Source organism: Actinia tenebrosa, unplaced genomic scaffold (assembly GCF_029948245.1).
Source record: "Actinia tenebrosa isolate PJP-AT-01 unplaced genomic scaffold, QUT_ActTen_1.0 PGA_scaffold1__47_contigs__length_23844297, whole genome shotgun sequence".
Classification (NCBI taxonomy): Eukaryota; Metazoa; Cnidaria; class Anthozoa; order Actiniaria; family Actiniidae; genus Actinia; species Actinia tenebrosa.
The window spans coordinates 1892306-1908592 of record NW_028292578.1 but is presented as its reverse complement, the minus strand read 5'-3'; the positions used below and the strand labels follow the sequence as shown (position 1 = coordinate 1908592).

At 38.0% G+C, this 16287-nt stretch overlaps 1 protein-coding gene across 1 annotated transcript; it reads right to left on the bottom strand.

The window, feature by feature from the left end:
• Positions 1 to 385: 385 nt before the first annotated feature.
• Positions 386 to 15880, bottom strand: LOC116305210 (uncharacterized). Its single transcript, XM_031715068.2, has 19 exons — positions 15741 to 15880; positions 12611 to 12774; positions 12134 to 12185; positions 10544 to 10756; positions 9338 to 9529; positions 8895 to 9083; positions 8090 to 8287; positions 7611 to 7802; positions 6717 to 6911; positions 5977 to 6168; positions 5220 to 5408; positions 4519 to 4707; positions 4356 to 4439; positions 3739 to 3898; positions 2992 to 3143; positions 2306 to 2437; positions 1027 to 1136; positions 641 to 799; positions 386 to 503 (listed from the first exon to the last, which is right to left on the bottom strand). Exons 1-18 carry the CDS (start codon positions 15793 to 15795, stop codon positions 653 to 655), a joined length of 2805 nt encoding a protein of 934 aa, XP_031570928.2. The 5' UTR covers positions 15796 to 15880; the 3' UTR covers positions 386 to 503; positions 641 to 652.
• Positions 15881 to 16287: the final 407 nt, after the last annotated feature.

Below are 16287 nucleotides of genomic sequence, written 5' to 3'. Positions count from 1 at the left end.
TAACCGCCTAACCGAACTTATTATTTTACCAATGCCGTTGAATCCTTTCTCCCCAAGTGTTTCCATCAATTAAAAGACTTTTACGAAAGTGTTAGCTAGCAAAGGGACCAAAATAGGTATCACCTAGACAAATTCCCAGCCATTTATTTAAGTTTTTGTTGCAAAGTGTACGAAATAATTGTAAATATTTGCGGTCACGCTGAATGAGTTCAGGTACAAATGCACAAATTCTCGCTGTCTGATTGGCTAACTAGTAAAAAAATAAGTTTCTCGTGGCCACGGTTAGGCGCGTCGCACTGTAAAAGAATTTTATCTAACCTAGTCAACAGTTTTCCTGTCCTCCCATTCCTCTCACTCAATCAGCCCATGACAAGACAAGTCACACTAATGATGTAATACTTTTATTAATACACTAAAGATGATCACACCAAATCAAACTGATTCAATAGGTGGTTGAGACCCATTGTCTAGATTTCTGATGCGGTAATGAATCTCACGAACGTCTGTTGAAAAATTATTGAAAATATGTTAATGATCTAGAGCTGAATATCAACCCCCCCCCCCCCCCCCCCCCCAATATTCGCCTCTGTTATACTAACCCGAAACTCAGTGATGGTTTATATAATCAATATATGCTTACCTAGCTTGTGGTTCACTCATTGCAGCCATACACACGAACCTTCATACAGACATGAGTCGAGGTCCATGACTTTGGCTTGAACCTCAGATATTGAGCGTTGATGGGGAATTTAAGCCAATGAGTTTCGAGGGTGAATCGATCAGAATTCCCTGCAAAAATCTTTAAAATATAGATTAGGATTTAGTCTATTGTTAAAATGCGTAGTACTACTATGACAGGGAGTCTTAAGACGGATAGCTGAGAAAACTGAATGGTAGGTAGAAAGACAGTGGGAGGACGTGAGAGAAATATGTAGGATCAAATGAAATGTGGGATCCTGGACCCTCCGCCCTTTCGCTCTCTCTCTTTCACTCTCTCTTCTTTGGTTTTGACGGTTTGATCGTTACCTTGGTTACGCCTTCTTCTTTATACGGCATCCATGACTCTCCTTCCTCGCTGTGTTCAAGACTGTAGACGGTCACCCAGCTGTCTTTGTTACCTCCCTGCGTTCCAATACCTGGTGAATGATATAACAGAAATACCTCATAAAAAACATTTTTTAAATTCTTTTTATTTCTATTTTTGCTATATAAAAACAAATCATTTTCATTAATGTACTGATTAATTTGTGAAGGTCATTCTTTATTTACTGAAATGTGATTTGTTGAAAGCAAACCAGATTTTAGCCAATCATTGCCCGCCACAGGAGTCCCATAAAATACACTCGACATCCGCCATCTTTGTTTCATTGTTGGGAAGATCAAAGGTCAGGTCGTGTTTTGCAAAGTCTGGAGCTTTGAGGAACAGAAAACCCTATGAACACCGGTAAGAAGGCTTAATAGATTAGTTTAGGGCTTCTTTAGGTTGAAAAATGGTTTTCCAAAGGAATTCCAGAGTAATTAACCCGTAAGCTGATGGTCAAATATCTACTACTAAGTTGCTTTTAATTCGACCTTTTAGCAAGTGTTGTTCAGTCATAAACATTTATACAGTAAGAAATCAAAGAAAGATGGTATGGAAACAGTCTTGAGAAGTTTCGGCAAGCGAGCAGTCAAATCGAACAGTATATTTTGTAAATCTTACATATTAATTCTTCTGCGAAGCTAAGCGCTTGCCTTTCCTAATTGCAGCTAATTTGCTGCTATTTTGTACAAAAAGTGGATACTACTGAAGCAGAACATTGGGAACAAAAGCAAATACCTCTATGCGTCTTTGTTTAGTTCATGCCTGAGTGAATTCTTAGCTATTTTACAACTAAATAGTTGATAACTAAATACTTTCAAGCACTACATGGCTAAGTTAGCAATTGTTTCACAAGAGGGCCCTGGGGTAAAATGTCTAAAATAAGAGCTGTGATTCGCCCTTTTTGGGCTGGGAAGATGGAATTTTAGGGATTGGGATTGGGATTCACAAACAAAAAAGAAATAAAAAAATGGGAATAAGATTGAGATTTGAGTAAAGCTTAGATGGAAACTAGGGTTTTTTGTCAAAACAGGGTCTGGCAAATGGGATTAGGACCCCCTTTCAGGATCCTCACTCAACACTAGACATTGCTCCATACATTTCTAGTTTTACATGTAAAACAGTTTTCACCTCTAATACATCTCCTCATATAAATCTTGCACTTCAAAGGCCCCTCTCAGTCGTTAAACCTTATGATAAATGTCTGGTAATAGCAAAACTTACCTGTGATTCTCTTGGCACTCTCCAAATTCAATACAATCCATTGATATTTCTCTTCATTTCCTGCACACCAGCTGCCCTCGGACACATCACCACTGCTGACTTGAGCGTTAAATTTCATCTCTTCAGAACAAGCTATTGAACAAAAAAGAAATATTATTATAATATTCATTGCCCTGTATCACTTTGACGTCAAAGCTTGTCTGTAAGGGGGACAGAATTGCAAAGAACAATAAGAATTTGCCATTAGTTTTACTCTCTACAGCTGAATTGATAGCTCTTATTTGACTTTTATCAACTGAAGTTTGCCCTACACGGTATTTGGTGTGGCAATTATTGCATTTCTAAGTTATACAAAATATTTTTTTTTTCCAGTTTTCTTTGTGTTGTTGCTATTTTGTTTCCCTCCCCTAACCCACGACCATGACTCTTTGCGTTAAAACAAAAGATTGTTTTTATCACGTCATTGTGTTTTAGGGCGAAACGCACGAAAAATGGGAAATAGTCTAGGGATGGGGCCAGTGTTATCTTTTTCCTCATACTTAGGGACGTACCATTTGATTTCCGAGAGGGGGGGGATGATTCCCAAAATATCGAGCAAGCTCTTTAACCACCAAAAAAATATCGAGCAAGATCGACTTCTGTGAAAAATATCGGCCAGCAAGCCTTTTGTAATGGAAATGTAATACCTGGCATGTCTTCTACTCTGTAAACAGCGTTAGCCCACTGTTGTCCAACTCCGTTCCAGCATTTATTCGAAGGACCATTACGTGCGAATGTCTTTCCAGCACTGGGGCCTCCCCAGCATTCACCAAAGAACTGTACCCCAAAATACTTGAACCTTGAACGAAAATGTATATTACGAGATAATTAATTATGGAATAGTTGAGACAATGCGTTCCTTGGCTGTTTGGCTGCCGTGTTTATATCAAAGGGGGAAAGATAAGTTCGTGCAAAATGGCCAATTAAGCAAATATATATACCATATAAAGGAAATCTAATACGATCGCTTTCTCTGTGCACGGTCTAGTATGCATGCGCAGCACTGCACATTGATGCAAAGCCCGTGGTCTATACTCTATCTTTCTTTCCTTTTCTCTGTACAAAGGGATATCAAAGAATCTGGCACTGAGTGCGCGAAAGCACAGCCACATCGAGCCTTCCGTGTTCAAAACGAAAAGCATTTTCGATAAATATTTTTTTCCTTAATGATAGGATTTATTATCTAAAGCATTGTCCATTGAGATATTTTTTTCTACTTTCTAGTTTAGCAGGTTTGTGAGGTTTTGAGGATTAGGACCCGGAAATACGTCACAACTTAAGTTCCCAACTCATACAAAGTTGTTTAGTTTCCTCCCATTGCAAAAAGAACTTTTTAAAACTTGGTTCAAAATAAACTTTTGCGGTATTTGGTGACTATATATTTTGTGTTTTACCTCCTTTCTCTGGCAGCGTTTGCGCATCCTTGAACGGTTTTCTTCAGGTCATACCAATCAACTTGTGACCGTAGATTTAGGTAGAGTAAAGACATTGAACGAACCTTGTTGCTCTGAGAATCCGCGAAGCAACCCAGTGAGACGTATGTTGCTGGAACGACTGAAAGAATAATAATATTGACAATGATGATGATGATGGTGATGATAATGATAGACTCTTCCACAGTCTCTCGCTTGTCCGTTCCGTCTCCACGCTTAGAGACTGTAACGGTACAGTGACCGAAAGGACTTATGGGTCCCGAAAGCTTGGACCCGGCGTGCTTTGGGAACCAAAACAGTCCAAAAACAAAAACCAGAACCAGAACAGTCTCTAAGCGTGGAGACGGAACGGACGAGCGAGAGACTGTGGAAGAGTCTCTAATGATAATGATCACTATATTATATATATATATATATATATACCTAATCCCTAAAACTTTGACAATTTAGCGATATATATACATATATATGTATGTATCCGCCTTTTTCCTATTGTCTTTCCTTGAAAATATATAATAGCTATTAGTTAAAAGTGCTTTTCAGAATCCGTAGAAAAAAAACATGTCAGCTTTACTTACACGCTGTAGTTGGGGGAAGAGTTGTTGCACGTGTCGTGACAGGGGGACTGGTAACGATCACGTGACCACCACCGCCAGACTGACCTAAATAGAATAATGATTCAAAATTACTAGCTGAATGTGTTAGTATTTGTGACTATCAAATCGATAGCTTCACACTTACAATCCTTTCGTTTCTCCACGTTATCATCGGTACAGAATGTTGGGATCCCATCGCAGCTTCCCATTCTTTCAATCTTCTTGAATCCCGAAGACATGTTCCTGACGCGCACTTCCTCGTAGCAGCGTGTCTCTGGGTCATACCCGGCACGGAACCATTCTGTCCAGCCGCAGATGATCTGATTACAGTTACCTGGAAATGTCGAATCATGATCAGTAGCTTTACTTTTCATGGAAACTTCTTTGAATTCGAAATTTCAAATTTCGTAGAAATTTGAAGATGACGTTGATGATGATGATGACGACGACGTTCTAGATGGTGGTGATGATGATGATTGTGATGATGATGATGATGATGAGAACCTAGATGGTGATGATGGCCTTACATGACGAAGATAATTGATGATGGTGATGGTGATGATGATGATGATGATGAGAACCTAGATGGTGATGATGGCCTTACATGACGAAGATAATTGATGATGGTGATGGTGATGATGACGATGATGATGAGAACCTAGATGGTGGTGATAATGGTGATGATCGCCGCCTTACAGTATGAAGACAATGATGAAGAAAATGTTGAGATGATTATTACTGCATCATATCGCGTTATCCTACAATTAAATCTTCTCATACAAATAGTAGTATCTTCTAAATGAAATTTGTTATACAAGGCTATAAAGTATCACAGTACTTAATTACATTTTGTTCTTGTTTCGTCTCTAATGGCAGGACAGACATCGAGACCCTCACAAGACTCTTTCTCGATGTAAATGATAGACTTGTTGTATTCACGATTCCTGATCTGCACTGCATAGCCAACATCTGGGACGTCACCACTCCAAGATCCCCACTCCTTGAGTGTACAGTCCTCCCGATGTGAACAGTTACCTGAAATAATCAAAGAAAACGGTAATACTGTCTTTCACTATAGGGGCGTAACGAGGTCTCTGTCAAGGGAGGGGTGGGGGCAATGTAACATTCAGCTTCAGTAAAACGTTTTGGGGGGGGGGGGGAGGGGTTCCATGTCATCGTAATGGATTCCATGCCATTGTGAAGAAATAACCTCTCACTTTAACTTTACGTTCTCATGGGAATGACGCTATCCATTCAACAATTACAACGTTGCGCGAAAAGTTGACGTATTAAAAATCCACAAGTCGTATTGCGAAAAATCGTCGTCGCGAAACGTTCCGTGTAATATCAGCCTTACACGCTCTTGACACATCACTGACACGATCACTGCACAATATGTTGATGCTGTATGTTTTTGCTGCATTACGTAATATCATCTACGGCTACTAATAGATTCCTTGCATGTGACGTCAAAGCAGCTCAATTTGGAGGACAAAACAAAAGAATTTCACTTTCCTGGGAAACCTCTCGTTATGTCCTCCAAATTGAGCTGTATTCCGACGTGCTGCAAGAGGTCAATAGACTGACAAACAAATTATCTTACACATTTTCCTTGATTCTGGTTGCGGCTCGCTGCATTTGGTTGGCAGACCTTCGCATGTGTTTTTTTGGTACTTGAGCTCTTCGTTAGCTGAGAGGCTCTTCTTGCGAGTCTGCGTAGAGCAAGTATCTGAAGGTATATCACCTTGCCATGGACCCCAGTCACCCACCTCACATGTGACGGTCTTGCACTTACCTGAAAGAATATAAAAGAATAAAAATATTATTAATTTGAACTTAAAGGTCTTCACTATCTTAAACGTGGCGTGCATCCACTAGCTCCCATGATGTCTAGTTCTAATTGGGGACACTTTTCGCTCACACGCACTACCACTGCATTAAATGTTCTACGCACACAACGCTCAACTCACATGTTGATTTTTACGGCGGGGAGATACCGGAGAACCCGGATAAAACCCTCGTAGCATAAAAGAGAGCAACACATCAAACAAACTCAATTCACATGTGACGACCGCGGGGGACGGACCAGCGACCCAACCTGTTAGACTCACAGTGGCGAAAGACGACGCGTTAGCCGCGAACGCCACCCATGCTACCCAATAAATGACAAATTGCATGGCAAGACCCGATATCAAGACTGAACCTTTTTTAAGGTCAATGGCGGCTATAACGTACTTCATACAAACCCAAGAACGGTTATTTTTTTATTCTTAGTCCAGATGAAGGTTGATGGGAATGTTGAAATAATTTTAATTCGGACTACTATATTATACTTTTCCTTACACATTGATCTCGTTTGATGTTGATCACTAGGGCAGACAGTTGGGAGTCCATTACAGTTGTCGACTCTGTTTTCAAAGACTTCTTTGGATGTATAGGACCTTGTTCTTCTCTGCTCTCCACAAGAACCAGCACTGATATCATCACTACTCCATTCATTCCACACGCCAATGTCGCATCGTAAGTACTTGCATTTACCTGTGAACCAAAAATTAAAAATAATGTTTATAGGCCGTTGAAAAAACGTATGCAAACGATTTGAATTTAGAGGTTGGCTCAAGAATACTGCAGTTTCAGGTTTTCTGTAACTCAGTTTTCTGATTGACTAACCCACGACGAAAAGGAAAGCTTGAGCGCGCGCGCTTTAAACGAAAATCAGTCAGTTTTTTTTCCTTTTTTTGTGTTCAATACTTTAAAATCGTGATACAAAAATTTCGACTCCGCCTAGTATAGAATATATTTTCTCCCAACCAGCCGTCAATATTTTGTGGTATTGTCTTCTCAAAATCGTAATTAGTTTATAAGATTCGTTAGATTTTAAGTTTGTGTGCACTGTTAAAATTGTACTTTCTTTACATTACCGTTCGTATTTTGTGAATATTTTGACACTAATAATTTGACACTGAAACCAAATGAATCTGTAATCCAGAAACACAGCGACGTTGTACAAATTCAGTCCAAATAGTGTGTAGCAAACTTAAGGATTGACAGGCAGATTTATATATCTTTGGGAGATTCACTGGGTGCTCTTTCCTTCCTTTCTCCTGTGGGGGACCTCTTGACCTGATTGATCAGCAACAAAGAGTGAAGACGTAGCGAGGTTTTCCAATTCGTATTTCAGGATGGCGCTCGTACAAAGCACATAATAATTAGCCAATTCTTGTTAAAGCTACTTACAGAAAGTCCTGCTTTCCTTGGGTTCATCGACGCACTCAGTATTGAGACCTTTGCAACTATCACCCTGAGCGTGCTTCAGGGGTGATTTATAAGGTCTTGTTCGTGTTTGTATCTTGCATCCTTCCTCAGTAACATCTGCACTCCATTCGCTCCAGGCGCCAAGTGCGCAAGAATCTCGATAGGCACATGAACCTGGAAAAATCAGATTACAAACTATCAAAAATGAAGGTTATGAATGATTGTGCTTCTTAATTTTAATTTAATCTTTCTTTCTTCGATACATCCATAGGTTTGTTGGTTCATTTCGGTATCCTTTTGGTTAGTAGTTTGTCAGTTTCGTAAATTATACAATGCTATGTTCGTTCGTTGCGCCAATCCGTACGTCCATCGGTTTTCTTCTGCTTCCGCTAACGCACCACGTGGTGTTTGGTTTATCCTTATATCTAAAAAAAATTATTCATATGACTATAGTTCCTTACACTGCTCTCTCTTTTCCACGATGTCTGCAGGACACTTTTGAGGAAGGGATGGACAGGGGCCCACATGATTCTGATAGGCTACTGTAAGTTCGTATCGTCTTTGACGGGATTGCTGCTGACCACATGAGCCTTTAGCTAGTGCCTGTGGGCTCCACTCGGACCATTCTCCCAGTTTACAGATCGCATATTTACAGCTACCTAAAGATTGAATAACAATTCTTGTCATCAATAGCGTTGCAATAGTTTTTATGCATAAGTAGAATTAAATGAAGCTTGTTTGGTTTTGCGGGGGGAGGAAAGCCGGAGAACCAGAGAAAAAACATCGAATCAAGGGAGAGACCTAAAACAAACTCTACTTACATGTGATACATGTGATGCCGGCAACAATGATTATCGCAAGACCAAAGAAATGCGGCATATTCACCTATTGGGCACTCTTAGTCCCAACGGGATTAATGAACGCTTTGCTTTTAACTAACCCACTCTTTTGCCTTTAGATTGTTTCTTTCGTTTCCTTGCCCACCTTGTTCTCATTAGTTTCTTTTGTCTTGTTCCCAGTATATAAACACTCCTTTCTACCACTTCTTTCTCTTTTACTCCGACGAAGAACTAGCTTCCGAAACGCCAGTAAGTTTTTTCATCTTTTCACGGTGAATAATTTACCCTTTTATCATTACTGTGATGCCGAGTCGAGAGGTGAATGTTGATTCCACTACCGCTACACTACCCTTGATTGATTTCAGCTCAAAGTATCTCCTTGTCCCTCGTAACAAACGTTTATCAGTAACTCAGTATTGCTACTTACAGAACTTTCTTGTTTGACTTTTTGCTGTTGGACAGTCTTTAGATACACCATCGCAGCTTTGTCGTTCTTCATAGACAATACTTTTAGAGTACGAACGTGTTCTAACTTGACTTCCACACTGTCCTTGAGCAGCGTTACCAGACCACGACCCCCAGTTCCCAAGGCTGCAAACAGCTTTGCTGCAGCTGCCTATAACAGTAAACTTGGAGTTAATTTAACAGCATGGAGTATTCAGCAATAAGTCCTCGACGAATGGACTATGAGTCAATAGCTTATGTGAGGCCGTAATTGTTCGGTCAAATATTTGCAAACGAGTTTTGAATTAAAGTTAAATTTAATGTTTTAGTTTTTAAAGCCGGGACTTTTTGTTACTAGTAGGCTACAACGTATAGCCTAGTAGTGGCTCATATTGTTTATTGTTAAGGTTTATCGCCACCTCTTACATCTCTTCCTCAAATCAACGTTTGGTGCAGGACACTTGTCAGAAACTCCTTGGCAGGATCCAATGCTTGCTTCAGTCGTCCACGTGACTCGATAGGGTTGCTGTCGAGTTTGTTTGGTACATTTTCCTTTAGGGACAATACCAACCCAGGATGACCAGGATCCTTCATTACAGACAGCTTTCTTGCACAAACCTGGAGAACGTATATGGCATTTTGTTAGTACATAACCCAAAACCAACCAAACGAGAAAACTCAAGACAAAATCAAAAACCATAATTGACAAAGGCTCTGGGATGGGAGCCGAAAGCTCTGATTGTTTTTCATCTTCGCTGACGAGAAAAGAACATCTTCCTTAATTAATATGGACCAGCAAAAGAAACTACATCCTGTGATCAGCCGAGCATGTTTGCTGAGTCGTAATTGACGAGTAATATGCTCGGAAAAAAGTTGGTATTCCTCGGAACGTAAACTGCGTATGTTCGGAAAATCGTCGGGACAATGACGAATAAGTGTCAAAAACATGGGCGATGCGTAAAAATTAGTGTTAAAATTGTTTTTTTTGGTAAAGCTTCGGCTGATATTATTTTTCTATTGCCTTGCGATCCAAGATGGCCGCTGTATCGTCGAAGTAGTCCATTGATTGTAATGAGCATTGCCTGACATGAGTTACCTTTAATCTGCCTAGACATCTGTTTTACAGTGAGGAAAGGGAGGGATGATTTGTTAAGATTAATGTGGAGTCACTACCAAATACAGTAAAAACCCGCATAAAAGAACAAGTGAGTTAAGAACACCCAGCCTGAATTTGGGCATTTTAAGTACCATGTAAATAAGAACACAATCAGCCTGAAATATTAAAAAGTGTTTTTAAAAAAATAAGATCAATATTACCAGTAGCAGACTCCAAGCCTGACCTGACAATAATTTATTTTTCTACTGTTTTGATACAGTTATTATTGCAGTCAAGATTTTTTAATAACATTTTTGAACTTACACATTGATATCACCTACATGTATTGGTAGTCTATATAGTAATACTGTTATATATTTTAGAAACATTTATTTTAAGAACACCTTAAGAACACCTTCAGGCTGTTTATTCAGTAAACACCCGTTAAATAAGAACAAAATCAGCCTCAACTCCAAAAATGGGGGTTCTTTTATGCAGGTTTTTACTGTACTCCTAGCATTGATAAAAATACTTACAGTAAAGGCGGCTTTCAGATGGGGTTGCAGGGCAACTCGTCTTAAGACCATTACAGTTCCATCGTTGATATGTTGTCTGTAGGGGGTGTTGGTATGGTTGGTACCTAAATTGTTTGTAACAGCCAGTAGATGAATTATCAGACTTGGGTATATCGGGTTTAGTCCAGCTACCCCAGGCACCAAATGTACATTCCTTGCGGTAGTTGCATCTTACTATAGATAGAATATAATGATATTAATAGTATCAATAATAATACTAATAAGGAGAGCGACGAGGTAAATATTCCCCGATATTCACTGAGCCTGAGGCGAATAACTGTTTTAGTATTTTTAACACAATGAATTTAATATAAATCACGTGGAGAGACATTTGCTTTGTTTTTTCAAATTTTATTCATCTCTAAAAGAAGCACAAATCGACAACGAGCGAGCGCTCGTTCGCTATATTCACCTGTAGGTGAGTATAGCAGGATTAGACGTAAATTTTGACCAATGAGCGCGCCGGATTTATTATATTTACTTGTGTAAAAATACTAATATACTTTATTACTTTATTAGCTTTGTAGATAAAGTATAGGTAGATAAAGTATAGGTCGCTCAGGAGAATGAAGAGACAAACACTTTTGAAAGGTTCCAACAAACCGAATAAACGAACGAACGAACGAACGAACGTACGAACAAAAACGAACGAACGAACGAACGTCCGACCGACCGACCGACCGACCGACCGACCGACCGACCGAACGAACGAACGAACGAACGAACGAACGAACGAACGAACGAACGAACGAACGAACGAACGAACGAACGAACGAACGAACGAACGAACGAACGAACGAACGAACGAACGAACGAACGAACGAACGAACGAACGAACGAACGAACGAACGAACGAACGAACGACCGACCGAACGAACGAACGAACGAACGACCGACCGACCGAACGAACGAACGAACGAACGAACGAACACATCAACACATAAAAGAACAAAAAATAAACTTAAACAAATAAACCAAACGAACAAATAATTTAACTGATATCGAAGAACGAGCTAATGAAAAATTAAATTACCATATTAACAAACAATTGAATACATGAACAAACAAACAAACAAATAAACAAATAAACACATGAACGAAGAAACAAATAAACATTGAAACGAATAAACAAACAAATATAAGAGAACGAAAAATAGTTGACATCAAATCATGAAAGCAAACAAGCAAAACAAACAAAAAAACAGTCAATCGAACTAACAAACATAGTATGAACTGGACAGAACAAGAAGAACCTTAAAATCCAAAAAATTAAACTTATTAAATAACGTACCCATTCTGAGATTCAGCAAAAAAACCGCTTCTAGTTGGTATTGCAGTGCATTGTGGGACTGTTTAGGGGTCATATTTCCAAGATGGCGTCTATTTCTTCCCCTAAAACAGCCCCACAATGCACTGCACTGCCAACTCGACCCAGTTTTCCCCTCAAGCTTGGAATGGCTAATAGATAATTGCAAGAAAAAATGAACTATATATTATCTTGATAAGTGGTTATAAACGTATTAAACAAAATCAGTATCACTTGAAATTTACCTTTGCAATTCCTTTTGAATTTATTACAGGTATAAGTGTAGTAGTACTCATACTACAAAACAAAAACAAAAAACAGAATTACTAACAGACTATAAAACAAATCTTCTACGCTATATTAGCGTACCACGTGACTTTCCCTTGAGAATTTTATTTTTTGACAAACGAATAAGGTCCTCATTTTGGACCAGGTTGAGCAAAAACGATGGTGATTTGTCAGTAACTAGAAAATGCTGTTATTTGCAGGCCGCCGTGTTTAATCAATTTATGGTCGTTCTTGCGCATGCTCAGTCCATCATTTGGACAGTCGTGGGTTAACCAATCAGAACTTGAGTTCCGTAAATTAACGTGGTCCATGGTCCTTTTCGAGCTTCCTCTATCGTTTCGAAACGTATCTTCACATTTTCACATTCACTTCCCCCTACTGCGAACCTCAGAGTGAACAATACCGAGCATGTATTACGCCCAAGTCTCACTTACCGCGTATTGTGATCGTCCCAGGACTTCTCGAACCTCTTCGAACGAGCATCCCTCAGAATAGCACTCATGATGCAATCCTCTTCGTACTCTAGGATGCGCCATGAAACCATTTGCCTCGTCAGCCGTTAGCTTAATATCGTCGGTAATGCTATCGTCTTCGAGGCCTGTGAAAAGATGGATTACTTTATGCTAAGATAGAGGTTTTTCATTTGTAACAAGAGTATAATGATCATCTGCGCAAGATTTATTTCTCAATCAACCACCTCTCATCCTGAGAATTATTTAGAAGGGACACTTGTAATACGTGTTTGAAGTATTTGAGGATAATATGACTTAATTATAAAAACCAGATTGAAAAAAGAGGAGTGAAAATCTTAGCCTTGGAGCCACTTGCAGTTGAGAAATTTTGATTTAAAAGAGAAATGGAACAATAGAGTTGAGTAAATGACGTCATTTACTCACAAAATAGATTTACTGGGGGACTTGATTTGGGCATCCAAGGTGGCGAATGATCTCCTTCTAATATTCAATCCCACAATCCTTTGCAGACCGAGGTGATTAGCATTCTTTCTTCCAACTTTGGAAGAGCGATCCAAATATAAAATTTTTTAAAAATTATTAATCCTCAATTAAAAATTACTTTAGGTATATACCATGGTCAAAAGGTATTAAAAAATCATAATGATATCTGACAAGACCAAAAAATTTAAAAAAATACATAGCTGAACTGAAAGTAACTTTTGGTCATTTTATTTAATTGAAAATTATATGTAGCAAAAGAGGATTAATTTTTCAAAAAGGAAAAGGGGGTGGCCGTTGTCCAGTTCTAAGATTTTTCTTAAAATTGGTTGCTCTTGATTTTCATATCCGAAAGATTATGCCTAATTGCATCGTTGTCATATAAAAATATAAAATAACAGATAAGTTATTTTAATTCTGAAGCCCCCTGGATGGGTGAAAATATTTGTTTTAGAATTTATCAACAACGTAATATCAAAAACGTCAGTCTTCCCTTCATAACAGTACAATAAAAGAAGTACTTTTTGTTCGACAACGTTTTTGTAATAAGGTGTATTTAATGGTCTAACAAACTTGTTATTTTTCAGGAAATTGTCACATTTGTTTGTCAAAGTTATGAAATTTCACAGGTGAGTAAACCTTAACATTTGTTTATTTTAATACAAATTGTCAATGAATATTCACAGGAAGTTTTTGTTTTTTTGCGATGCCGGCAAAATAATTTGACTAATAAAAGGAGGCCTTTGTACATGCAATAATCGATAATCTTTCTGATTTATTATGAGTTTTGCGAAGAATTTAAGGTAATGGAATGACACCGTATTAGAAATTCAAGACTCTTCTAACATTTGAAAAATATCAGGTTAGCTTATCGAATGCCATGTAAAAAAAAAGCTTGCCAAGCAGAAAGACGGAACGGACTGTTTATTGGTAATTGCAAATTGCAAATTTGATTTGAACAATAAAGTTATAATGATAATAATAACGTTTTAGTACCCCACAAAGTATCGGTGCTTTACAAAGCTAAACTAATCTAGAAACTAATATATCGAGCTGGAGGGGAGGAAAGAAAAGGAAAATCTACTTAAGAAATTAATAAGATTTGAGTGTAGATCTGAAAATGTTCGGAGTTTCTCACGTTTTTATGTTATAAGGTAAAAAATAAAGCGTTCCATAATTTAGAAAAAGCTACAGAAATAGGCTCTTTGCCAATGGTCGCCATTATAGTAGGTTTTGGTACTTGACTTGAGAGCATTCAGGAGAATGTTTTCACAGCTGATTTATTATATCTAATGCCTGCATTAGCATAAGATTTCTCGCGTTATAACAGGGGTGCTCAGAATGATAAACACGGAAAAACTGAAAATTCCGGATGGAAAATAAATGGTATGCATTATTCCGATCAGAAAATTCCAGAAAACTCGCTCTTCCGATTGAAGTAATCCATTTTCCCGCTCTTTTCGGTTCTTTCGGTAGACGCGAGTACCAAAGTTTCTCGCTCTATTTTTACCATTAGGCCAAACAAAAAGATAAGTGTGTTTCCTGTTGCGCGACGGACCCTAATTTGCTTGCCGATTTTTGCCGACCATTATATTTTTTTCATTCCCAAATGCACCACAAGGTTCCCAGTAAGCTCACATCCACTGTTGTATCAGTAAAAAAAAAAACCGACCTACCGACCACAATTATTTTTTCTCATGCAACAGGAAACACACTTATTTTTTTGTTTGGCCTTAGCGAATAAATTTCCAACGTAATGGATTAGTTAGTACATGGTAAGCACCCAATACTATAAGGTTCCCAATACTATATCTAACGATCCAACTAGTTATTACTACTCCTCATCGAATCATAGGCCAATTGCGCTCTAATTAACCATTATTTAAATTTATGCATTCGTTATTAAATCAAATAAACTTTATAATTTCCATCGGAAATTTTGATTAGCTGAGAAAACAAGAACTAAGTAAAATTACTTGGTAAATTCTCCACTTCCTGGACGCAATTAGTCGTGATAATTAAGCAAACGAAATTGGTTGAAATAACCTATTAGTTGTTTGTATAAAGCAGCTAAGGTGTTAATGATTCGTAAAGTAAGAAATAAGGCGAAAAAAGGCGCCATCTTAAATAATATTATTATAGTACGTCGGTGATGAGTGAATTCCATGGCGTTTGTATAGAAAGCGATATGTGTTTCCACTGATGAAACCGTTCAGCACAATCAGATATATCAGCTTTTATCTTGTCGCCTTTATCTTGGAAATTTGCTGCTCACAAAATCTTATTGATAAATTTGTTTCCGTAAAACTTTCTAGCTACTTTCAAAAGGAATATATCATAAGATGTTGAAACAAAATTCTACAAATTTCGCATTGGTTTAAAAAAAAGAAACATTACAAAATATTATTGAACGATAAAAAAATAAGAGCTTAAAATAGAAATGTTTCAGTTGTTAACCAGCCAAGGTTTTCTCACGTAAAATCCAGACCAGATTGAACGAGTACTTGCAAAAATAATTGTAACCCTGGTTATTGTATTTGAAAATCGAAAATGTTATTCTAACATCAATAATTTATATATTAATAAAGATTAAGGAGATCCTCTTTCTTACCATGAGCAAGGCCTGTTCCCAGAACACAGAACAGTAATATACCAAGACAGCGCATCCCCTCTGATTCTGTGACAGTGTTGAAAATGGTTCACCACTTGTTTAACCGCTTCTTAAGTAGTCCAGATATCATTAGTTATTTCCGTACATACGGAACTATTGTATTTACCGACTATTTGTTCAGGACAAAAGACCTTTTCTTTTGAAATCTCGATTGAAACTTAATTTATTCTTGTATGGTTATGGGAATAATTTTAGTATTAGTACAAAAAGATACAGCAGATACCGCGATAATTTTTTGGTTTAGTGCGAACATGTGTTCAAATATAATTATACCCTTAATTAATTAAATCTAGCCACCTCTGGTATAAAAATTATCGACTGCGCGCTCCTGTTAACTAGGTAAGCTTATCTAATACTCGGATTTTATCCGTGGCAATAAAATACTAGAACAAAGACTATACAATAATAACAAATTATATCCATACAGAAGACACTTTTGTCTAACATACAGTTATTATCTCGTACACATATGGAGCGAACAGCATTT